General features: G+C 39.0%; 1 protein-coding gene across 1 annotated transcript in view; it reads left to right on the forward strand.

The window, feature by feature from the left end:
• Positions 1-26,420, forward strand: part of LOC124152279 (parapinopsin-like) — a 56,464-nt gene that overhangs the window by 23,180 nt on the left and 6,864 nt on the right. Inside the window, exon 2 of the mRNA XM_046525156.2 lies at positions 23,966-24,790. Coding sequence (XP_046381112.2) covers positions 24,122-24,790 — 669 coding nt within the window. The 5' untranslated portion in view covers positions 23,966-24,121. The remainder of the gene's footprint in view (positions 1-23,965; positions 24,791-26,420) is intronic.

Consider the following 26,420-nt stretch of genomic DNA (forward strand, 5'->3'; position numbering starts at 1 on the left):
TAACAGCTAAATGATTGATACTATAATGTTGATATATATAGTCAAGGCTATACTGCAGTCACATATCTTAATGTTCGTCCCGACTCGTCTTCAAATAGGAAGAATCTCTATTCCTGTCATTGCCTCAATTATATTTAGAGATGGTCTGAACTGATCTCTCCTCGGCAAATAAAGGTTTCAAAGTGAGATGAAGTGAGACAAAATGAACAGTCGGACATCGATAACAAAATCAACAACCTCTGCGTTTATCGGCTACTTTTGCAACTGGAGACTGATTGATTGATAACGGAGAAAGAGTGTAAAGTCGCATGGAATGTATTGGCCTGTTGGCAGGTGTTCCTAACCAGATCGTCAGATCAAGTCAGATGAATGTGAATCGGCCTTGGGTCTGGATATAATGTTTAATGAATACTGATATCTGACATTATAACCAGACAAGTTCCATTGGAATTATACCATTGGTTGAAGATGAATGATTTAATTTTAATGACAGAACGTTCCTTTTTGTATTCATTTAAAAACATCAAACGCTGGAAATTGCTTCTCTATTTGAACTTATTCCGGCAACGTTGAACGCTCAAAATACAGAGACTTCTATTGTATCCTCTTTACACTCTTTGGGGTCGTCATTCACCAAGCCATGGTCGCATTTCGGGTTTTTTTCAATTTACATGACATATCGTAGAGATTTGGATTTTGGATATTGATCTTGGCCAACACATTTGTACCTTTCCGGCAATTACAGCTGGAGTCAAACAACTGCTGTTATCCTGGATAACGCTTGCCGCTATTATTGTTACTAAGGCGCGTGAGAGATGAAAGATAGCACACGACCCACAAGGGACGAATCCAGTCATTACAAGCATTTTCCATTTGGAAGAGAGATACAGGGTCAACTGGTATGTTGAAAAAAAAACGAATTATTATCCCGATGGCATACATCTCTCAAGATGTCATAATGATATTCCCTGGCTCCTGTCATCATCCTGGATCAAGTGCAACTTCCTACAACCCTGCTGATTTTTCTGATCGGGAGATATGGATAATTTATATAATTATGGATAATTCATTCCAAAGATTTTTATTGCGACCTTTCAAAATGTGACGCTCAGTGATTGTTATGTTATTAAACTCATATTTTACTAAATCATGCGAAATGTATGCAATATTAAATATGTGTACGACTATGAGAAGACCACACAGTGAACTTGGTCAAGATGACAATATGGCTTTAACTGCAAATAGGTGTTTCGATAGAATAGTGGTGAGAGCGTTTACTTGTCCATGGACTTCTAAAAGCCGCATAACCCCCTACAATCTCACTCACTGGCGCTATCTTACTGCTGCCACAGTATCATGTGTTCTCCTAAATACCTCTATGGGGATTCGAACAGTCGTTGTGTGCGTGTGTTAATGTCTATTTCCCCATGACTTTAATATTATTGGCTGTACAATGCTGATATTTCATCCTAGTTGGAGAGTCGTGGCATACAGTTTTCCTTTATTCTACACACTCAACTGCATGTATAACATTCAAGGAGTTTATAAATGTGTTTTCATTTGGAATCTACATTATTATTGCCTTGGATCTTTGTTCGACGTGTTGCTGCAGTGTTTTCGACACATGCAAGTTCTTTGCTGCCATGGTTTACATGTTAAACATTCATAATTTGTAAAATTATCTGCTTACATCTGACGATATGTATTTTCATATGGGTCAGAATGTGAGTATGTTGAATTGTTTTTCTTGAAACGGATGTTGTTGTTTGGTTTTTTTACAAGGGCCCTTGACCATATATAATGTACATGTAGAATATAGTTCCCTGTGTTCTAATCCGTATGTTTTCCGGATAAAAATATAGGTCCCCAGTTGCTCATATTTTTATCGGAGTAAATATTTCTGCTTAAGATTTTTATACCGCGGATGAACAAGTAAAAAGTGAATTTCATCCTGAACAAGATTTATATCCAAATGCCATTTTCTCTTTGATCATTTTTATATCGGCTAGATCCTATGTAAAGATTATGTGATGTACCCGCACTGCAGTCATGGTAAAACAGCTAAGTGCGAATTATGACTGGAAACCGAAGTTGCATGAATCATCTCACTATACATCAGAACAACGCAAATTCAGTTTGTTTTTGTTCGTTGCAACAAGGTATGAGTTATTACATTTTAAAAACTGAAAAAGCACAAGAAAAAAGGCCTTCTATATAGTTAAATACTGTATACATGTTCTTACAATAATCGGGGCGGTCGGGTAGCTCGTCACGCCGAAGGCCCGGGTTCGATTCCCGACATGGGTACAATGTGTGAAGCCCATTTCTGGTGTCCCCCGCTGAGATATTGCAGGAATATTGCTGAGAGCGGAGTAAAGCCGTACTCACTCACTTTATGTGAGATACAGCGATTGGCTCTTTCTTAAACATACACTTAGCAAGTCTCCTTTTGTCAGCTTCCAATACATTTTAGGGCTAGTGATTCCAACAATAACATGAGGACATCTTATGCTGTAAAATGCATTCATAAGATGGATGTATTTACTATGAAAACCTTGAATCAATGATTATAGATAAACAGCCCAATGCAACGGTACTACTGGTATAGAATTTAATAAACCATGAGATTCATCCCAAGCTTGAATCGCCTGAAACCATAACCAAGTGAAGCACATTGTGCTTCATTCAAGAGCTCATCCAGCGAATTTATCTTACCTCTCGAGCTCTGTGGCAGAGAGGATATGATATCACCATATACACACTGTAATGTACATGTACATGCACCTGAAACTAAACCAACAGGCTATGGATCAAATCATCCAGAATAATCTATATACAATGCAAGCATTGGAAACTTCAAATCATCAACACCGAAAATGCCACAACCGCTCTGGACATATGCTTATTTTTGCATATAGGTAACCCGACCAAATCTTTGACTTGCGCGATATAACTTGCATTTGGACACAGCAAAGTCCAAAATTATCTGAATGCCACCAAAGCAGTACCAATGTGCCTCTGGCTTGACATTTATTCATGTGCTTCAACACACTCGCTACCAGATACACCGGGGGAACAATCACCACTCCAGTCAACAGTAAACGTGTCCACTGTTTCACAACCTGGGTTCCCATGGCGAGAATCAAAACGTACAGCTTTATTATTATGTCTTCTTTGACAGGCATTTACAAGTTGGAGTACTAAGTAAGGATGAGAATTTATGGATGCACAACTTCTTTATTACAATTGAGAGCGACGTTTCTGTGTAGGTTCTAACGCCGTTTTCAAGCAATTGATGACACAAATAAGACTCACACAACCAAGTTCAATAACCTCAAGAAACAAACCCACAGCCATCAACCCACTAGAACATCGGCCATTGAAGACTACCCTAGCAAGACTGTCAAAAACTTGAGCAGCAAAAACCTCAACAAGCAACAGATTGCTGTCCTGGCCAAAGGGTTAAAGTTCTCACCAACCAGCATCCGGACCAACAACGATGAATTCATAACCAACATCGAGAAGGGATTACAAAAACTGGCCCAAGGACGTAATGTTGACTTCCTACGACACCAGATTGCCAACATCCTGGACAAAGACCAGCCCCAGAAACCCAACCTAACTCTTTATGAGTGGAAAAGTCTAAACAACCTTAATTCTGACAACATTACTTCCTTAATAACGGTGTTAGAACCTACACTGAAACGTCGCTCTTAATTGTAATAAAGAAGTTGTTCATCCATAAATTCTTATCCTTATTCGTTATTATGGTATGATGCAAATTAGTCATAGTGAGCACTCCATTTATCAAGTATTCCCTTGCATACAAAATCTGCAATGCTCCAATCATCAGTGCCGTGTAATCTGCTCAGATATTCTGCCTTGTCATTGTCGAGCGAGGAATCCAATCAATGTGCAACTGAATACTATACTGTAAGCACATCTAGAAAATTTCTAGAACTTCTAACTGACGTTGAACTTTCAAGCTACCTTTCTGCACGACTGAAATCACATTTTTGTTGTCTGGGAGCCATTTCATTTTGATGATTCCTTCCAAACTGAGAAAATTACAAAGTATCATGGCAACTGCTTTGAGCTCCCTCCACGTGGTCATCTGCATTTCACTGACTGACCAATGTTCATGAAAAACCACCGAACTGAACACACCATCCACCACATCCCTTGTTACTGGCATCACTGTAAACTACCCAAGTGGGGGAACTATCAGCTTATGAAAATGTTGGACAACTAGAACCGAAGTTTCATAACTTGTAGGAGATAAATAGATGCTCTCATCACATGACCTTGCCTGTTGCACCAATAGATAATGCCCTTGTCATGAGTAGACTGACTGGCTTCATTGTAATTATCTGACATTTACTTGACAAAATAGTCCGGACCGCTAACTTACCTTTCGTTTCTAAAATGATGTCAATACAATCCTTGAGTTTACAAATCTTTCTATCGGGTACAGTTAACCTAAATTGTGAAGCATCCACTCAAACCCCAGACCATTCTAAGTACTGTGATTTCGACGACAATGAATTGTCAACTTTAGGACCGAAACCAGATGTCAAACCAAATGACGATACAAAAAAGCAGTTCTCCAGTCCTCGTATTTCACTGAAAGCTTGCAAACGTGTTTGTTAACAAAAGATAGAACTAATATGAGTCTCTTCTTTCCCAGTGATCGAACAGAGTAAGAGAAGGTCTTTCAATCAGAACACTCAACAATGAAGTCTTTTCTGGACAAATTTTATGTTGATTTACATACAAATTCATGGTATTTAAAGGGTGGTTTGTTATTTTTCAGTTCCACTGACAAAACTGTGGAATAAACGTGTATTTAATAACCTTTCTTGATAGTATCAAGCAAAATGTCAGTTGATCATATTTCCTTCAAAAAGTTGCCACGATGTCTAAAACGTCTCAAACTTGATTTCAACATCACCCTGCTCGTATTCGTAGAAATCATAAGTGAGATTGTTATATACCTTTAGGAATATTTTATTTACCTTGCTCAATCTTGTTGAGAGCACGACTGGCTGGCTATGTAGGGACAGTGACGAGCGGAAATCTCTCCTCCAGTGTGACGGGTCTGAACATGTTTAGCACGTGGCTTTTCTGCACGAAAGGGCCGATAGGACATGACAGGCTGTCAGCCCTTACTAGACTGGGCACCAGTCTGTAGGTTTCCTATACGGAGAAAAAGTCAAACTCGGATCGCTTCTTCTCAATCTTAACGGCTCTGGCTCCAGCTCAGAACATCCTTCTTTTATCGTCGGAATGATTGGCCAGTTCATTGTTCTCATTGACTCAGTTTACAAGCCAGCTTCTGACGTATCTGCTAGTGTTTATTTCTTCTTTCGATGCCGAAAATCTCTGTAGCGATCACCTCGGTTGGATAATCCCCTTCACAACAGTCAAAAGCAAATTTAATTTGCTTCATATTGTCTATAGTGTCAGCATTAAAGTTCTATTGGATTTTGTCACGTTTTCACTCGAAATGTTTTCTCTGATCTTCACTGCGGGTCCAGCGAGGTTCTATTCAAACTATTATGCAGACCGGCGAGTTCAGCATCCACTGCACTCTCACTATCATCTTTGGTTGCCAATTGTGATAACATGCTATCAAGTTAGTCGTTGAATGGAATCTGAGATAGAACGACCATAGTTCAATTAACAGATGCACCTTCAGTGTACACGTGTCCGCAGGCGTGAATGAACTATCCGCGCCATAACATCCATCATATACTTCATACAAGCGCCCTCTGTACAAAAGTTCTTCTCAATGTATCCCGTTTGAGAAATAAATTTCATTCTTATTCATTTTATTCAAACGAAAGAAATATCATTTACCACAGAGAAAGATTGTTTGTTAATATTCAATTTATCATTGTTTGTGAAATATTATATATACATGCATGAGAAATTGTACTATAATATGGGTCACCAAGGTTATACTTGAGTAGAATATCTTGATTTCCGTTTTCCCGACTCGGCTTTAAACAGGAAGCAGCCTTATTCCTATCATTACCTCAAATATATCTAATTATGGTCAAAACTGATCTCTCCTGGACTAACACAGGTTGTAGTCGTCACGTAGGGATGACGTGAGATGAAGAGAAGAGTCGGACATCAATAACAAAACCAGCAATCTTTGCGCTTATCGGTTACTTTTGCAATTCGAGACTGATTGATTGATAAAAAGAGAAAGAAAGTTGTAATGTTAGGAATGTACTGACGTCCTATTGACAGGTGATCCACGCCAGTTCAAGTTGTGTGAATCGGGCTTGGATTGTAATATAATGTTTAATAATACTGATATCTGATGTTTTAACCAGACACGTTGGAATTATACAGTTGGTTAAGGGTGAATTATTTAATTTCAATAACTCCGTTCATTTGTTTATCTTTTTAAAAAGAAAAGAAAACCAAACCCAAGAAATTGCCTCTTATTTTGGACTTTTTTCGTCAGTTCAGCGCTCACAGAAGAAAGACTTCTATGGCATCATCTTAACACCCTTGATCATTGTTCGTTATAGGTCATGGTCTTATTTCGGGCTTTTATCATTCACATGACATATTGTAGAGATTTGTATTGGCCCCGTCCAACACATAATTACCTTTCCGGCAATTACAGCGAGAATCAGGAGTCAAATAACTGCTGTTATCCTGGATAACGTTGGCTGCTATTATTGTTATTAAGGCCCGTGAGAGATGAAAGATCCACACGACCCACAAGGGGAGGATTCCATTTGGAAGGAGAACAGATTCAACCTGAATTATTAACCTTATGGCAAATCATCTCTCAGGTTCCATTGCTATTTTGATCATGCTAGATCACTTCAACATCCTTCGACTATATTGACTTTTCATGGAAAAACGGAAAATTAATAAAATTATGATAGTTCATTGCAAAATTATTTCACTACGACCTTTCGACAATCGACGCTCACTGATTGTTGATAGTTTATTAAACTCATCATGTAGTCCATTTAACTTTGTATGACTATTTGAAAACAACCGAATTATTATCCTTATGGCAAATCATTCCTCAAGGTTTCATAATAAGGTTCCATTGCTATTTTCATCATGCTAGATCACCATTCGACTATATTGACTTTTCAGGGAAATACGGAAAATTAACAAAATTATGATAGGTCATTGCAAAACTATTTCATCAACATAGTGAACAGTGGCAAGAGAATAGTACCGCTTTAACTGCAAATAGGTGTTTCGATAGTATAGCAGTAGGAGCGTCTCCTTTTCCACGTCATGATTGCAGCTGGATTTCTAAAAGCGGCGCAACACACCAAAACCTCAGTCACTGGTTCCATCTAACTCCTGTGACAGTAAAATGTCTTCTCGTAAAAACCACTTTTTTCCCATGATTGTAATATAAGTGGCTACATTAATATTATGTTGACATTTCTATCCTAGTTGGAAAATCAGTAACAGAGGGGTAAAAACAAAGACAGTATGACGACTAGCATATTCCGGCAGGTCCACTCAATTGATGAACAGACCGAAGGTTTTCGCGGATGGATTTTGGAGGTATATTCATACATTTAGATATGAAGAACATTTATTAAATTAAGTATGAAGTCGTCTGTTAAAAAAATTCTTGATTTTTTATATTTGGATAAGTTTGTATGTTATTGTCTTTAAGAAAGAGGGATATTTTAATATATAGTAAGAAGAATATGCCTGGTCTTTATTTATTTCAAACTCACGTTTTAAAAGTAGTTTGAATCCTCTAAATTCAACTCTTTATACTATGAAGCTAAATTGCAGCCAAATAGTTAATTGCTGTCGTGGCTTATTTGATGAACCAATTTAGTTTCGTGAATACACGACCCTGACTATTGTCGTATTATGAGCTTGATCACAGTGATAATTCCCTCGTGGTATCAGGCCTCCTGAAGCGGGATACAATGGTTGTCAAAAGCACAAGGAAGGTATTGTTCAAATGTTATATTAAGTATTTTGAAGGGGACACGCTGTTGACATTAGCCGGAAATTATCAGTGCCAATAACAAAACTGACAGGGGACTTTGTTAGTTTCAGTGACCTTTCTAAGTATACACTCCCGAGCACAGCATTCAATGCCTTAGTGATCAAACTATGTGAATTCCCATCATCAACTAGGTATGAATACAATATTATACCGCGTGTGTAAATAGGCAGACATCCTCCCAACCCACAGCATAATCCAACTGCGTTTTACATAAACATGCAACTTCAAACACATTATAGTTATATGTTGTCACGTATTACTTTTATACAATTCAACGGTCTGCCTTTAGAATTCAGCATCACAAAGTTTACGAACATGTCACAATAGCCTATGACGTAATTTGTGACATTTTGTTGCACGATACACAGGCGAAACAATGCTCTGTGACGTCAGCCTTGCAACAGTGTTGCTGGGGTCATCGATTCTGCATAAGCTCCTCTCAGTGATCCACCATCACTACACGCAATGTTATGAATAAGGCCACCTTATGTGTAAGTGAAACTAGTTCCGGCAGTACATAAGCACGTGCTTTGGCATTAAACACTGTGAAATACCAGCTGATTATTATTAAGCATTGGTAAATTCAGTGGGCGAGTAATCAAGTAACAAAAAAGACAGAGATGACAATTTCAAACACCTTAACAAAAGAAGTGGATGTAAATGTGTGCAATGTTAAAACAGGTGCTTCTCCAGGCCCATATATATGCAACGTAAGATATGACCTGTTGTGCACTACACTATTACTGCTGACATAATTCGTTTACTTCAGCATTTGCATTCGGTAGTCGTAACATTACACTCGGACATTAACACAAGAATGTGGCGTATATGTGTTGCGCTTAACGCCGTTTTGAATAATAGCACGAGTATATGTGGGTGTTGGGTGCAATCAGTAGAGTGATGTTCAGATCATAGCCACGAGCACGAGTATAAAGTTTTTGATCTTGGATCATAATCAGGGCGAAACTTCAGAGACACAGTGCACATATCGCCACCCTACCCCTTCCCCATACATGATTGTGGTGTTCTTTATGTTTCATTTGTTGCCCTTTTTTTCTTCAAATTATTTTCGCCAAAGTGTGTTGCCAGATCGAGCCAGGTGAGATTCGTAATATTCATGGGGGAATTGGATTCAGTGGATCTCTTTCTTGTCGGTAGAGTATTGCTGTAAACTCTCAAAGAGCAGACTTAATCATCACTCGCTGAATCATAAGACTATTTGCCTTTTCCTGTTTGAAGTTGTTTGCAATCAATTTCCGACTTGATGAATTTCAAGATTCTTAGAAACAGTATTGATTTATATGTAGGTACAGCTGAGTAAAACACTAAACATTTGTTACGACAACATGACATTATTGTTTGGTTTTGGTTGGAAGTATAAACTTGATAAAATGATGTATGCAATAATCGATCATTCAATTTGTAATCAGTTACCACTGGCAGTTAGTCTATGTCTAACTTATGAGTGCATAACGTTTTGTCGAATCGTTTGAGTTTGGACCCATCGACGCATACGACCTTTTAATTACACATATACCCATAAGTCTACTATTACAATTTGATATCTGTACTGATACCGCAAGGCATATTAAGCAGAAATGTTGCACATAGTAACCACATAATTATCAAATTTCATGATAATAAATGCAGGAATGACTGAGTTATGGACATAAATGAATGGCTGTCGTGTCGAAGTCAGATTGGAATTCTGTGAGCACATCTTACAGATCAAGTACACAGTTTCTTCTATCATACAAGGCCTTGTAGTTTCAGAGGTGATGTCCAAAGGGTAACATTCAACGACGGACCGAGATAATAAGGTGAGATAATGAGTCAAACTATTTCGCGAAGATTAGATAAATTACCAGATGTGCCACAGGAGTCTGTTTAATTATACGTACCACGATGTCCTTTCCGATAAAGAGGGGGTTTCGGAAACATGTTCAACGGCGAGGTGTGCCTAACAAGCATCAACGAGGTCATAGCTCTAGCCATGGGCGAGTGTGGCATGAAGAAGCTTTATAGCATCTTGAAATTTATATTTAACATGGCAACTACCCTTATCCGATTACGTCCACTTGTGTTTAAATCACAGTGCTGAGATTGGGTTGTTCCATGTTGGTCCTCTGTTATAATTAGAACACTTCGCTGATATATTACTGTAGCACATTTTCAAATGAAATGGTAGAAAACACAGTTATGTCATACAAATCGTATTTATCCGTGATGAAAAAGGAGCTGACAATGGTCCATCTTTAATGTTGGATACCACTACCACATTGGCATCTTATGTAAGGATTATGTTATATGTGACAGAAAATGTTTTATGCCTGTACTGTTTTTATGTCGCTAATATTTCCAACACGTGTACATATCGCAACAAATAAACGGGTTGTATTGGCGGTACAAGTTCCCGACAAGGGTACAATGTGTGAAGCCCATGTCTGGTGTCCCCCGCCGTTATATTGCTGGAATATTGCTAAAAAAGCGTAAAACTATACTCACTCACTCCTTCCCATACATATACACTGTCAGTCTGGTTGCGCAACTTGAATATAGACTTAGAATCGATTTTGCTTCAGTTCCAGTTTCAGTTCTTTAACTTTGCGATGTAAGCATTCTTAAGGTAACGTAGAAACGAAACGAAAATGCACAAGGGCATGATTACGAGAGATGGACGTTGCCAAGAATACGCATAGTTGGATAAAAACAATATCTAAAATCACATGTTTTTCAATCAATATTCAGCAAAAAGAATAAACTCTGCTTTGATCCCAGACACTAGTAGAATTCCTGCTTTCGATAAAATGGATGTAAAATGTATTTGTTATAACGGCGGCAAGAATATATGTTCTTGCAGTCAATGAAGAAACACCGATAAGATCTAGTTTTAACATAAATACATGAATGACAAAAGAGGCATGTCAATTACAAAAATACTTTGTAAGGCTAAAACCAATCATTCCCAAAACGAAAAAGCCACAGAACTAACCGTATTACTCTTTTAAGTTGTTTTTTAGTAAAACAGTTCTTGGTCTGCAGACTTAAAAGGTTTAATCTAAAATAAAGTAAATTAAGATAAATGTTAGGTGGAAGTGCGCACGATTATATCAGGTCCTCGTCTCTTTTCACCAAAGATTGTTTTTTGTGGTAATCTTTTATATCCGTTGGAGTATCAAGTGTCGAAGGATACCTCTCAAAGCAACAGGGAGAATGAAACATGACTTAGATAGATCATTAATGTCAGAGAATCGATTGTTTTATGTATCAGTTCTTATGTATACCATTTCGGTTATACGAGAGGGATTAAATTATTATTAATCGTGTGCTGGTTTAAATACCTCGTTACTACGGGTTTATCCAATCTATTTTGTGAAATCCAATCTTCTGGTTCAGGATCAGATTTTAATTACTACTAACAGGCATAGCAGTATTAGTTGCAACATTAGTACTTCGTTTTGATTTAATCATCGCCCAGAGAAGACCATGCAACCATGAATAGTCGCCGACAGCAATCTGTTAAATAATCCTTGGCAAACATCAATGTCGGTTATCAGTAATGTATTTTACTAACAATCGAACCAGGTCTTCTAATGGTACAGGTAAAGTAGTACTAATATGGCTTTTGCAAGTACTAGATACAATGAGCCGTTTGCATTTATGTAAAGGTTCGCGAACTGTGGCTGAGTAAGGGCTTACGACAACTTCATAACGGCGTTTGGTATGATATCTCTAGGGTTCAAAATCGTAAATGCGCTCAATTCATGTTAGGAGTTTAGTTGGTTTGACAGTCAATTTCTATCTGACCCCTACTCCTTTTAGAGATGGCAGGCTAATTTAAATGTATGTTTTAAAATTTAGGTATTTGAGACAAGTGGAATTAATACCATATGGATTCTCAAACTCAAAGGATTTGCTTGACTTTTTGCAGTCTCAGAAAAGAACCAAATTCCATTATGTCAAAACATTTGATTTTTCGACTTTGTACACCACTATCCCACATGAAAACCTTAAGGAACAACTTCATTCCTTGATCCATGGGGCTTTTGTTACAAAACGTGGTGACCGCAGATACAGTTACGTATTTATATTCAAAAAATAAAAGCAAATGCCATCTTAAGTTTACTGAGAAAACGATATGTGAAATGCTGGTTTGGCTTGGTTTGCTGTTTAACACCGCACTCAGCAATAGTCCAGCTATATGACGGCGGTCTGTAAATAATAGAGTCTGGACCAGACAATCCAGTGATAGACATCATGAGCATCGATCCACGCAATTGGGATCGATGACATGCATCAACCAAGTCAGCGAGCCTGACCACCCGATCCCGTTAGTCGCCTCTTACGACAAGCATTGTCGCCTTTTACGGCAAGCTTGAGTTACTGAAGACCTACTCTACCCCGAATTTTCACGGGTGAAATGCTGGACTTCCTCGTTGATAAGATCTACGTAACATTTTGAGGCATTTCCAAATTTGACGCATCATTGACAAAAATGATGTCCGATGCAATTCCATATTCCCATTGGTGTTTTTTCAGGTGGACAAATGACTTGCCTTTGCATGTGTTTGTGACGGGTGCACCGGTAGCGCAGGATCCGCACCTTTTCGCGAATACCTGGTTATATCACTATTTGATAGTGATTCATAAACAAATGCTTATGATATAGTCGTAATCGTACTATGGACTTTATGCAGAGATTTCTATTTGATATTGAAAGGGTTTAGTCGCTTCTTACTTCTATAGATGGAGTATTTTATGTATACGCATCTAACTGTTCTGATGTTGCCGTTAGCAACCGTTTGTGCTTCTTAGCATTTGTACTAAAACTTTTCTGTGTGATTTGCTTCATCTGTGAAATAAATTAATTGCACTGCGGCTATACAAGCTTGTATCCCAAAGACTAATCAATTTCGTATTGATAAGATATCCGAAGCCTACACAATTGTAAATATGAGAAAAACAAACGAAAAATAATTTCACAAAAATGATGTTTCCAAAATTGTTTTTCTTTGTTTATATTGGTAAAGGGAGATACTTGCTATTTATTGTTATATAATTGTTCTGCATGTAAAAAATGTTGTCGACCAATATTATTAGCAAGTTTCAAATAAAACTGATATTGTGGAGTGTAACAATTACTGGAATTTGCCCTTGACTTTTAATTAGTACTCTAATTGCACTGATATTATAAGGTAAGTGATTGAGGCGTCTGGTACTTTTCCTGGCGCGTTTCACGGTATGCGAGTAGACATGCTCTAATGCACATAGCGGATAAGCGGACGGGGGTGATTGCACTGACGGTGACATCTTTATTATAATTACGTGAAAGTGTTGAAACTGTTTTTTGCTGAGCTGCCGGTTTGTACGTCATGCCGCCAACACAGCGGATTACACAGGCGGTGAAAGTTTGTTTTGTTTGTTTTGTTTGTTTGTTTGTTGTTTAACGCCGCACTCAGCAATATTCCAGCTATATGACGGCTGTCTGTAAATAATCGAGTCTGGACCAGACAATCCAGTGATTGACATCATGAGCATCGATCCGCGCGATTGGGATCGATGACATGCATCAACCAAGTCAGCGAGCCTGACCACCCGATCCCGTTAGTCGCCTTTTACGTCAAGCATAGTAGCCTTTTACGGCAAGCATGGGTTGCTGAAGACCTATTCTACCCCGGAATCTTCACGGGTCCGGTGAAAGCTGATAGTGGATACATGTATGAAGGTGTGGTTGTGATAGGTCTGTAGGTGATGTGTGGAGAAGGGAGGTGCGGTAACGTGTGGTAGTGTCTGTAAACTGGAGGCCGGTATGTGTGGGTAGCTAGTGTGTCATCAATGATGTGTGTATATGTAGGTTGTGAACGTATTGACTATGCTATGTGTATATTTTGGGTTGTGAATGTATGGTATATGCTCTATGTATATGTGGGTATAGAATGTATTGTTTATGTTGTGTATTTATGTTTGTTGTGAATGTATGATCTGTATGTATCTGTGCGTATGTATAGATAATGGGTGTATGGTCCATGCTGTGTATATATATGGGTACTCAGTGTACTTTTTGTGCTGTGTGTATACACTCTTAAAAAAGAGAAACGCACAGGTAGTATGCAGTTCATTGAACCTGACTACACAAACAATCAGGTATATGAATTGGATATATGTTATTGGAAAATGTTGGTGGCCTGATATTCGACAAACGGTGCGTCAAAACGCAGCCATTGTCGATTTGCAATGTCTTAAACGGCATTGTTTTCACACTTGTTCAAAAATGTCATGGAGGAAAACAGTAAAGCAAAATGCACGTGCAAGTTATGGCATGCGTCACTCGTGGTAGTGGCTATAAAAAGGCAAGCATAAGCTAATAACTTGTCATTCAATTGTCAACATTTTTCAAGTTCGAAAATGCCGAGACTCAGCGCTGCCGATCGGAACATCGATATATGACGTATCCAAAGAGGGGAATCGCAGTCTTCTGTTGCACGCCACTTCAAGGTCCACCCCAGCTCGATTTGACGCCTGAGACGAGTGTGGTTTAGCGATGAATCACGATTTCTTCTTCACCGGCGAGATGGAAGACAACGTGTTTATCGTCGTCGAACTGAACGTTTTGCCCTACATTGTGTACGTGAATTCGACACTTTCAGTGGCGGTAGTGTCATGGTGTAGGGGGGGCATATCCTACACCACGAGATCTCACTTGTTGTGGTTCAGGGAAATTTGACAGCAAATCGCTACATGAAACAAATTCTTCCACCTCACCTTCTTCCTATCATTGACCACCAGAGGGAGCTATTTCAACAGGACAACGCTCCACCGCACACAACTCGTGTCAAGGTAGACTGCCTTCATAATGCCAACATCAACGTTCTGCCCTGGCCGTCGAGATCTCCATATCTCAACCCAATCGAACACCACTTGGATGAGCTCGATCGACGTGTACGTCAACGTCAGAACACTCTGCAGACACTCCCACAACTGGCCAACGCGTTACAAGCAGAATGGCGCAGAATTCCGCAGGACAGAATTCGTACACTTATCCAGTCAGTGTGAAGGAGATGCAGAGCCGTGATTGCTGCGCGGGGCGGTCACACCAGATACTGAGTTCAGCGCCACATTGTGGCCTTATGTGACATAACAATGAACAGTTTTCAATGCCTTTGTACAACGACAACATGTGAATATCGAGCTCCAAAATTCTTTTTTGTATCCATGATATTAAATTATATATATCGACTATATTAGGTACAATAAATTTACTAAAAATCTATCTATGCGTTTCTTGTTTTGGAGAGTGTATGTGGGTAACATATATGTTCTGTGTTGTGTGTATATTTGGATAGTGAATGTAAGGTCTATGCTGTGTGTCTGTTAAGGTAGTGAATGTATTGTCTTTGCTGTGTGTATATGTAGGTAAAATGAATGTTCTGTGTTGTGTGTATATGTGGATAGTGAATGTAAGGTCTATGCTGTGTGTATGTGTAGGTAGTGAATGTATGGTCTTTGCTGTGTGTATATGTAGGTAAAATGAATGTTCTGTGTTGTGTGTATATGTGGATAGTGAATGTAAGGTCTATGCTGTGTGTATGTTTAGGTGGTGAATGTATGGCCTTTGCTGTGTGTATATGTAGGTAAAATGAATGTTCTGTGTTGTGTGTATATGTGGATAGTGAATGTAAGGTCTATGCTGTGTGTCTGTTAAGGTAGTGAATGTATGGTCTTTGCTGTATGTATATGTGGACAGTGAATGTAAGGTATATGCTGTGTGTATGTGTAGGTAGTGAATGTATGATCTTTGCTGTGTGTATATGTAGGTAAAATGAATGTTCTGGGTTGTGTGTATATGTGGATAGTGAATGTAAGGTATATGATGTTTGTATGTTTAGGTAGTGAATCTAAGGTCAATGCTGTTGAATGTGCAGGTAGTGAATGTATTGCCTACACTGTGTGTTAGTATGGGTAGTGAATGTATGGTGTATGCTGTGTGCAAGTGTAGTTAGTGAATGTATTATCTATGCTGTGTGCCAGTGTAGTTAGTTTATCTATTGTCTATGATGTGTACATGTGTAGTTAGTGAATGTAAGGTCTATGTTGTGTATGTGTAGGAAGTGAATGTAAGGTCTATGTTGTGTTTGTGTAGTTAGTGAATGAATGTTCTGTGCTGTGTGTATATATGGATAGTGAATGTAAGGTCTTTGCTGTTTGTATGTATTGGTAGTGAATGAAAGGTCTGTGCTGTATATGTGTAGGTTGTGAATGTATGGTCTTGCTGTGTGTATGTACTGGTAGTGAATGAAAGGTCTTTGCTGTGTATATGTGTAGGTTGTAAATGTATGGTCAATGCTGTGTGTATATGTGGGTAGTTAATGGATGGTGTATGGATGTTTGTGTTGTAGGTTGTTTGGATGTGTAAACAGCTGACAGTGTAGATGTGCCATTGTATGTTTTATGTATGCATTAATATGTTTTTAATGGACGTGTCTCATGGGGCACCTTGAGAAAACCAGTTTCTCTTTCTCTATAAAATCACTGGAAATTGTTGTATTTGATTTGTGGTGACCTGTCGGCTTGTACGGTATACGCGAATAATCTTGTTCTGATGCAATCGACGTGGAAACCAATATGACCTCAGCTTAATATAAGTCAACAAGCTTCAAAATGAACTGTGATTTTGCAGATAACAGTTTACTAAAGGTGTGGAAAGTGACTGAGTGACCGTTCTGAAGCCTTTTTTGGTAAACAGCAGCCGATTACCCTCGCGCTTACTCGGCTCTGTTCGCCTTATTCCGTTTCCGCTCACACCGATGTTGGCTTATCACGTGACCGGACTTTTCTCTTGTTGGTAAACAAACGCACTTTTACTGAAATAAGAACAGACGAGCCTATAAGAAGCCTTTCCATGCGCTATACATATGGTTTTGCATAATTGTATAGATATATTCGTACAATGGCGACAGTGAGACGCATGGCAATATAGCTTCACACGTCAAAGTGACCGTACCACTAGCTGTCGGTAAGGCTTCGATGAGAGGATGTGGAGAATAAATACGCAGAATAAATGAGATTTTTAGGATTTTCTCAACGAAAGTTAAACATTTCATGACGTATGGTTATCTGAATGTGTTGACACATCCAAAGATGTGAAACATATGCATGGTCTGTGTAAGATGTGACGATGTGACAGAGGTGGCCGCTGGCCTAGGTAGCCCTGAGTTGGAAGGTGATTGGCTTCATACGACCGAAACATATTTATGTCGTGATCTAGGCTTTGATAAACATTAGCTTCTAATTTAATCAACTCATGCATTAATTACAAACATGCAGACCCGTCCCTTGTTTATACAATTAAAACTTAAGATAAAGCCGAATAATTTAAAATATCATGCTCAGGAGTAGGTTAGTAGTAAATAAGGGAAGTACTCTTGGACTAAAACAACAATTATTAAGAAGCTTAGATTCCCCATCTGCTGCGTATTCTCGCTAATGTCTTTCAGTTACTTTTCAAATTACATTATAAAACATTAAACCACTGATCATGCCGAAGGCGTGGTTTACTAGTAATGAAAACAAAAAGATTACATATTTACACTCAAAGGAGTTCATAGCCAAGGATTAACTAACTTCTTTCCTTTCAGTAAACAGATTTCTGCAAAACATCTGGTCAGACTATTAACCAGTTGAACAAGCTTTATTTTATGGTGCAAGTATATGGGGCTTACTAAGTTTAAAGACATTGGAGTTGTGCAGAATAAGACTGCCAGAAGGTTTCTTGATTAAGTATATATATGCACCTGTTCATGCAAGTGGAGGGGGCATGGGCTGGTGTTAAGTTTCGGTCACACAGAAAATAGAATGTTTCAGATATCTTATCAGACTTAAGTCTGTGCAGCAAGATTGCCTGGCTAATATTATTCGGGATGTGAGGATGCTTCACTACCTCTTGGGATAGCAAACTAATTAACCTTTTGAGTCAGTATAGTTGTACTCACTGTAAAATTAGATGGGGCGATACACGCTGTGTATGGTATATTTTAAACCTTTTACTTCAGGATGACACAGCTAATTGGCACACTTTGCTTTGGAATGATAAGGGTAATGTAAATGAAAATAAGTTATCTACTTACAGAAAATATAAGTGTTTGTACCGCTGTTGATTTCTACGTCAAAAACATTTTTTTACAGAGACGATCGGCGTATTTCAGCCAAGTTTAGATTGGAATTTTACCTTTGTTTGTTGAGACAGCGATATATTCCATGACTTCTATACCACTATCGGAGAGGTTAAGTAAATATTGTGATTGTGGTTTTGTGGAAACCTCTCATTATATGTGTTAGTTTTTATAAACAAATTAATATGACACCGGTCTACTTTGTTTCTGAGGATGTCAGCTTATTACCCCTCCAATCACTGGTGCATAAGTTAGTTTTCATAACACTGTAAACGGAAGAACTGTACCGTAACTTTATTGTTAAATCTGACCGATTTAACAAATGTTATATTTGGGATAACACTTTATCAGTAAAGTACAAATTCTCGTTCTTTATAGGCTTCAGTCCCGTCCGGGATTCGAACACACACTGCAAGAGTGAGGCACCAGCACACAAAGTCAGTGATCTAACCAACTCAGTCACCGAGGCTTTCACAAAAAAAAGAAAATCCGGCAACTGGTAGTCTAGATCACGTACTTTTTGTACCCCTCTGACAAGTGGTCAGGTGTAACAAATGGCCGTTAACCGATTAGGTTCAAAATCAATTCAAAGAGAAAACCTACATGTTTGATAGTTTATTTCATGATATATACATGTACAACACAAACAAAATCAATTCAAATTTCCAATGGCTATTTCAACATTCCTTTTATTGGAGTATGAGTATGGCTTTTGGTTGATCTTGGATTGAATAGCCATCTGCCGATCTTACTTGCGTCCCAGTGGGCTTGACATATTTGGGCTATGGTGGCTTTGATTTTGCTTTTTATCTCTAGTTCACTGAAGGGGATAGGCTGTATCTCCGCTTTGTCTGGAGCAAGCTTCGCCAGTGTGTCTGCTTTTTCATTTCCATGAATAGCTATGTGAGACGGCATCCAACACAGCTCCACCTGTTGCCCTTGGTCCGATAGTCGTACAGAATATTATTGACTGTGTTTGGACTGGAGTTTGAAATTCTGGCGCTGATGGCTTGAAGTGCACTTAGCGAGTCTGATGACCATGACTACAAACATACATACATTTAAACTATTTCATTTATAAACCCTTACCTCTCAATTAAATGGAGGAGGAAATGAAGAATATTAAATCTAGTCATAGAGTTGGGGCACTGGGGTTGTCCTGAGTTGTCCTGAGTAAAAAATATATCATATGACCATATCACTCAGCTCCATAAAAGTGTAACAGTCTACATCGAAACGTCGCTATATGCATTAAACCAGACGTTTTACGTTTTCTTACAGAGTCCTGTTTAACACTATGCCCCACATAGGTACACTGTGTGAAGCCCATTACTGGTGTCCCCGCGGTGATATTGCTGGAATATTGCTAAAAGCGGCGTAAAACCATACTCACTTACAGAGGACAAGAGGGTACAGGGTGTATGTACTGTACTCTAGGTGTAGTAACAACACTGTAAAGACCTATAAACATTGTTGGTCCCAAGACTGAATGACAACCAGGTCACCACCGGGATACGATCTCAGCACCTGGCGCTTGCTAAATGCGCCCCCATGAAGATACCCGGAAAGTGATGTTTGTCTTGCCGAGGGACAAATATTGAATCTTTTTTTAATGAAATGGCCTTTTTATGTTAATGCAGAAATGTTAAATTGCTTTATTCCCCAAAAATGTACATCTATCATCCGCCAGTGTGGTTGGCGACCGTTGTTTATGTTTAGCGGCAGACTGCCTAGGTAGTGGGAGAGTTACCTCCCTTGGTTTGTTTCGTCTTCTCTTCACATGTTGTTTGGCCATTACTGAGAAGTAAAGCTACAAGTATATTGGAATACCTGTGTTGGGTTGTGAATTGCGAGGGTCCAAGCTGGCGATCATCCTGCTACTGACACATACAATTCCCTTGATCTTTCACTGACAGATTCAAATATTTATATGAATTTGAATGGTCAGTCAATGATGACCTTTGTGGAAGTGGCCATTTTCCAACAATACTTACAACTATCAATCCCGCTGAAGAACCATCTTCAACAAGGTGGAACTTTACAAAGCCCAGTTGGTCTTTGTTCCAAACACGACGTACAGTAAAACTAAAAGCTGACAGTTTCAGGAATGGTCCTCATCCTATGCAACTATTTTCAGATCAATTAAATTCTATTTGAGACGAAAGCATCCCTTAGTCCTCTGAAAACCTTCATATACGTAAAACATCGTTTGATCATGATTGTAAACAAGCTGGAAAAAATAGGAAGAAAGCTGAGAAATATTTCCGCCGACATCCTTCCCTACACAACCTAAATGATGTTAACTTCACAAGCGCCAAGAGACGCATTTTTTAACACAATAAACTCAATCCCAGAAAACAATATTTATCTAAAATTAATTCCTACAAAATTCAAAAGATAGACAGCAAAAGATCAAAACCTGGAGTTCACCATCACAAAAATGGTAATACACAATATTGACTACTAAATCTAAAAAAAGCCAACAAATTTGGTGAAACTTTAGGAAACCATTATAATAAACCCTCAATTTCAGAGGTTTAAAAAACAACAGGAAATGAAAAAGGTCATTTTTATTCTGATAATGGTGAGCACTATAATGTAACATTTTCACTCCATGAATAGCACACTGCCCTAGGGCAAGCTCATGACACCGCAGCAGGAGCAGACGACACATTATCAGCTCCTGAAACGCTTGTTTGGAAACACTACTTAATATATTTGATGAAATATGGACAACCGGACATTTCCTTCCTTCGTAAAACAATGCCATTATCATTCCTATATCAGAGCGTGTACGGGATCATATAGGTCCATCCAATAACCATCCCATGTCATTAAGTAACTGTGTTTGTAAAACCAAGGAGCGCATTGTCAATAATCTATTAGTCTCGCAGTTGGAGACCGGTAACCTCCCGAATGACGTCCAGTGTGCTTTCCGTAAAAATAGACGTATCATTGACCATCTGGTGCGTTTAGAATGATTTATAAAAAATTCTATTGTCAACAAACGACATACTGTATCAAACTTTTCGACCTAGAAACTTGGTATTTTAATACATTTGTATGAATTTGGATTGAGGGGCAGATTACCACAGTTCATAACTCAATTTTTAAACAACAGACAAAAATTTCAAGTATGAGTGGGCTGAGGAAGCTGTGACACTGTAAGTCCCCATGATCCTCAGCGAGGTGGCTTAAAGCCCGTGTTTTAAACTGTTGCAGATATTATTTTTCTGCCCAAATATATTTGACAAATTTGTTTTTAAATACAACTTTGTATTCGTGACACAATTATATTAACTTATTCTCGTCCTTATATGGCTAAAATAATGCCGATACCACGTTAAATTGTAACTCATTCACTAAAGAGGTGATATCTTTAACATTTGAGACTGCGCTACCACAAACGGATATGACAGTTATACATCCCATCCAAAGAGTCCTAATCGAATTGCATATTACATAACAGTGTTTTCCGTTGGAGAAATTCCGAATCATAGTAATTTACAGCCAATATATCCAGTAAGTAAACCGTGTACACGTATCATCAAATGTTGTTTTTCTGACGTCAATCGTTGTTCAATGCAGGACCATGAATCCTGAAACAATGTTAATGAATGTACTGTATCATGAAAGGTTTTCGTTGCATCAAATAAGAGAAATATATGTAGGGTCAACTAAGCTTCACTCACAGAATACCACTGCTTTTGAAAATGTGTGTAAATCATATGGTAATCCCAATGATAATCTTTTTCGGTATCTGTTTAATCGAAGTTTGCTTGTCATGTGTAAGTAGCCGATTCGAAGTAGTTTATAAAAGTACAGTGTATCATTACAAACGTCTTAATGGGCCCGATTTTCCCTTAATTACTAAGTTTAACCACGTACAATTATACACAGGAGAACAACATATGATAGTACAGACAGACAGACAGACAGATGATTTGTGATGCCTACACTGGTCTGTGTCGTACGGACGAATGTAACAAACTTGAAGTGATGTTCAGGTTTGTGCACTTTTTGCATACAAACACTTGATCACGTCAGGGGTAGATTATTTTTACCCCAGATATTTACACAAATATGAACTCATACAAGCCTGGTCGGCGATTATATTTACAACGTGTAGCAGTCACGATGCAGGATTTAATGTACTTCGAGAGGAACAGTTTAGTGGCTTTGAGGTTGGTTGGTTGGTTTGTTGTTTTACGCCGCATTCAGCACTATTCCAGCTATTTGACGGCGGTCTGTAAAAATCGAGTCTGGACCATCCAGTAATTGATAACATGATCATCGATCCACGCATTTCGGATCGATGACATGTTTCAACCAAGTCAGCGAGCCTGACCACCCGATCCCGTTAGGCTTTGAGGTGAACGGGATGAAAACAAAATGAATACGATCATACTTTACAATCCAATCAGTATAACATACAATAATCAATCATTTTGATAGACCTATGCCTAACCCAGTGGTGTGGTTGTTGCTCAACCCCAATGTATATCAGCTAAATGACGGCGCCCTGTAAAACATCTTGTCTTGACCAGACAACCAAGTGATTGATATTGTTTGTAACGATCCATACCGTCTGGGTACATGTAATCATCCAAGTCACCAAGCCTAACCGCCCGGTCCATTTGCTTGCCTCTTACGACTAGCAACTTGCTTGGAACACATTCTAACATTCACACGAGAGTAACCCATTTGGAGGAGATGGGATGGCACTGCAAACACATTCTTGTGCAAGATTCTTCTTTCTGGCAAGGTGTTATTAGCTTTATTGGAAGCTTTTAGAACAAATATTTTGGAAAATGTTTGCTTTTAGTGTTTTAATTTTCTATTTACATGAAAATTAAACAAACACAAATGTCTGTTTCTTTTTGTTTTTGGTTGTGGCTTCTATGTATTGTCCAGATTTTCAGTATGTGTGCCGGTGTTTCAAGGTGATTTTACAACTAACAATGTTTGATGTTAGGTTCAATCGGTGTCAAAGGGATATAAAATGTAACCCTGTTCTCTGTTGGGGTTTATTAAATGACCACTGCCTGGGTATCCATACGTTCATTTGTTCAGTATATAGTTTGTAGCAGTTCTTCATTAACAAAGAAGCGAACGCCGGGAGTGAATACTTCAATCAGGTTTGTTCACCCACAACCACCCCTTCCATCCCCGCCGTAACTCTTGGGAACATTCACAGAGAATATTATGCCAGAACTAATACAGATACCTATTAACTAATATACAGTTACTATTACTTAATATATACATTATATACACAAGAGGCCCGTGAAGACCCGGGATGGAATAGGTCTTCAGCAACACATGCATGCCATAAAAGGCGACTTTGCTTGTCGTAAGAGGCGACTAACGGGATCGGGTGGTCAGGCTCGCTGACTTGGTTGATGCATGTCATCGATCCCAATTGCGTTGATCGATGCACATGTTGTCAGTCACTGGATTGTCTGGTCCAGACTCGATTATTTACAGACCGTCGTCATATAGCTGGAATAGTGCTGAGTGCGGCGTTAAACAACAAACAAACAAATATACACAAGGTAGTACACATTTCACACTAACTGATATATCATCACCTTTCTGTACTGATGTTGTATTGATATCCATTAGAACGTACATAAAGGATTAGAAACGTTTAAGAAGGTTTATTGTCAGCCATCCAAATCATTGCGGTATGTGTTTATGCCACCAAGTTAAGTTAGAAGTGATTGGTTTTGTTGTATTCTTACTCAACAATGATTTTTATTTATTTGTTTTGCAGGATCCCTGGAAGAGATTATGGCAAAATGTACATGGAAATACGACCTTAATAATGGACGATATAGTTATCTCAACAGCTTTTTACGAATCCATTAAAGGCGATAACATGGAGAAATACACTCAGCCACCTCTCATTGGAAGGATATCAGCTTGAAAAATGACGACGAAATTCAATGCCGTTAACACGAACTCTGTTTCATTGCGCACAATGGCCACTGACTCTTCAGTCACGGTGAATGTGTTGCCAGCATTTGGATACCACCTTATCGGGGCACTTTTTGTAATAGCAATAATCATTTCGGTTTTGGCGAACGGATGTGGTTTGTTGGTGTTCATGAAAAACAAGACTCTGCGCTCACCGACAAATTTGTTCATCATAGCATTATGTGTTTGCGACATATTGATGTGTTCGTGTTCAGCTGTGGCGTGTGCAGCCAGTTTTAGCCATGGGTGGGTGTTTGGTGATGTGTTCTGTGTTCTTGAAGGATTCATGGTGTACTTCCTAGGCCTTACCTCCATGTACCTTCTGGCCGCCATATCAGTTGACAGATACATTGTGATTTCGAAGCCTCTCATGTCCTATAAGATTACCCATCGTGTCGCAGCTACAGCTATCTCCGTGTGCTGGGGGTTGGGCTTCTTCTGGGCAGCTCTTCCTCTGGTAGGGTGGAGTCATTATAGCTTGGAAGGGGTCGGGATTTCTTGTAGTATTGCATGGCAGAGTAAAGACCCCGTCAGCACCAGCTATATCATCATCATCTTTGTTTTGTGCTTCATCTTCCCACTTTGTATCATGGCCTTCTCCTACATAAACGTGTACCTCACGGTGAGTTGAAAATGCATACATAAACATGCGAACAATTCTTGTTCCTTCTCCTATCCGACGCTGTGAATTTGATGTTTGTAGTATCAATGGTACAGACATCTAGTGGAGATATACCATGGCATGTACACTAGTTCTAGCGTACGTGTTGCGATTTAGGCAGAGACCAAAATGGGGATGATATCCTATAAGACACATACATATGACAGCCTCATGCTTACTCCGTTCATGATGAGACTACGAGGCATTCGCCACTTTTTTTAAATTACTTGTTGTAAAAAGGGATATCGTATGAATATGTATAACGCCTCCGTGATCTAGGGGTAGAGCGGAAGGTCCGGGGTCCGCGTAATACCAAAAGACGTTTAAAACGGTATTTGTTGTTACCCTGCCTGGCGCTCGGCATTAAGGGGCTATAACAAGGACTGGTCGGCTCGGAGTCAGTATACTGTGTCTGAGTGGGGTTTTCATGTCAAACTGCTGAATGGTATCTCGGTGGGCAAGCACTATAAAATGGGCTAGTCCGGACTTATACAAGCACAAGAAATGCTTTTGATATACACAGTCCTTCACTGCTACTGCTAACAAACACTCGATGCACACGCTATTTTTGGCGAAATTAGATATGGTTTGAGGTCCCGAAATTCGTTGTGCAGTTTGGTCCTAAGGACGTCGCAGAAACCGGTTCGCCCTGATTTTGTTTCAAGGGTTGCCAGCACCATACCCGTTCTCGGGGGATACACCAAATGGTAAACGTCCTAGATCTGCTCCACCCACACGGAGCTGACATGCAGGGAGTATTACTTTTCAAAGCGGAGTTCAAACCTGGTGAAGCAGGAAATGTGTGTGGGTGCGCGCGCGTGAGTGGGTGTTTGTTTGTTATTTGTTTAACGCCGCACTCTGCAATATTCCAGCTATATTACGACGACCTGTTAGTAATCGTGTCTGGATCAGACAACCCATTCTTTGATATTGTGATATTGACACCGTCCGGGTTAGCATGAAGTAGCTTTTCGAAATCTGCTATGTAATGGTATGTAGCAGTCATGGTAAGTTCCTACGTTCAGAGAAAATGATTGTTGAAATTATTTGAGAAGTTAGTAGTTAAGGGTTACCTTTCAGAATAAATCACAGCTTACGATATAACCATGTTCTTTCCTCCCTACACCGTCCCCCAGGAACACAAATCACAATCACGTGCATGAAAAGCAACACTATCAATATGATTAAATTGTATTTGCAGTACATACTAGCGTGCAAGCATGTACTGCAATTGAAGAACTCCCACCGTGCCTACCTCTGAATTCTAAAGCTTGTCCTTGAGGTCACAACGAAATATTGACATTCCGGAAGTGATGGTAAAAACAGGGAAATTTGCTAACCTACGCACAATTTACTCCATAAGTTGCTGTAAGTGAGCGCATAATAGAGGAAAATCAATACAAACATTACTGGGATGATATGTGTATGTGGTCATCACCAGGATAAAACAAGGTTAACGTGTACAATAGACAGAACAATGTCATCGTACATTCTCCAACACAAAGGGACATAACTCTTCTTTTTAAATGATATAAGCGACGGTCAAACCTTCCGGTCTGGTTTCCGATTCAACAACTTGTGACATGTAGAG

This window comes from Haliotis rufescens, unplaced genomic scaffold (assembly GCF_023055435.1).
Source record: "Haliotis rufescens isolate VD_foot unplaced genomic scaffold, xgHalRufe1.0.p SCAF_11, whole genome shotgun sequence".
NCBI classification, from domain to species: domain Eukaryota; kingdom Metazoa; phylum Mollusca; class Gastropoda; order Lepetellida; family Haliotidae; genus Haliotis; species Haliotis rufescens.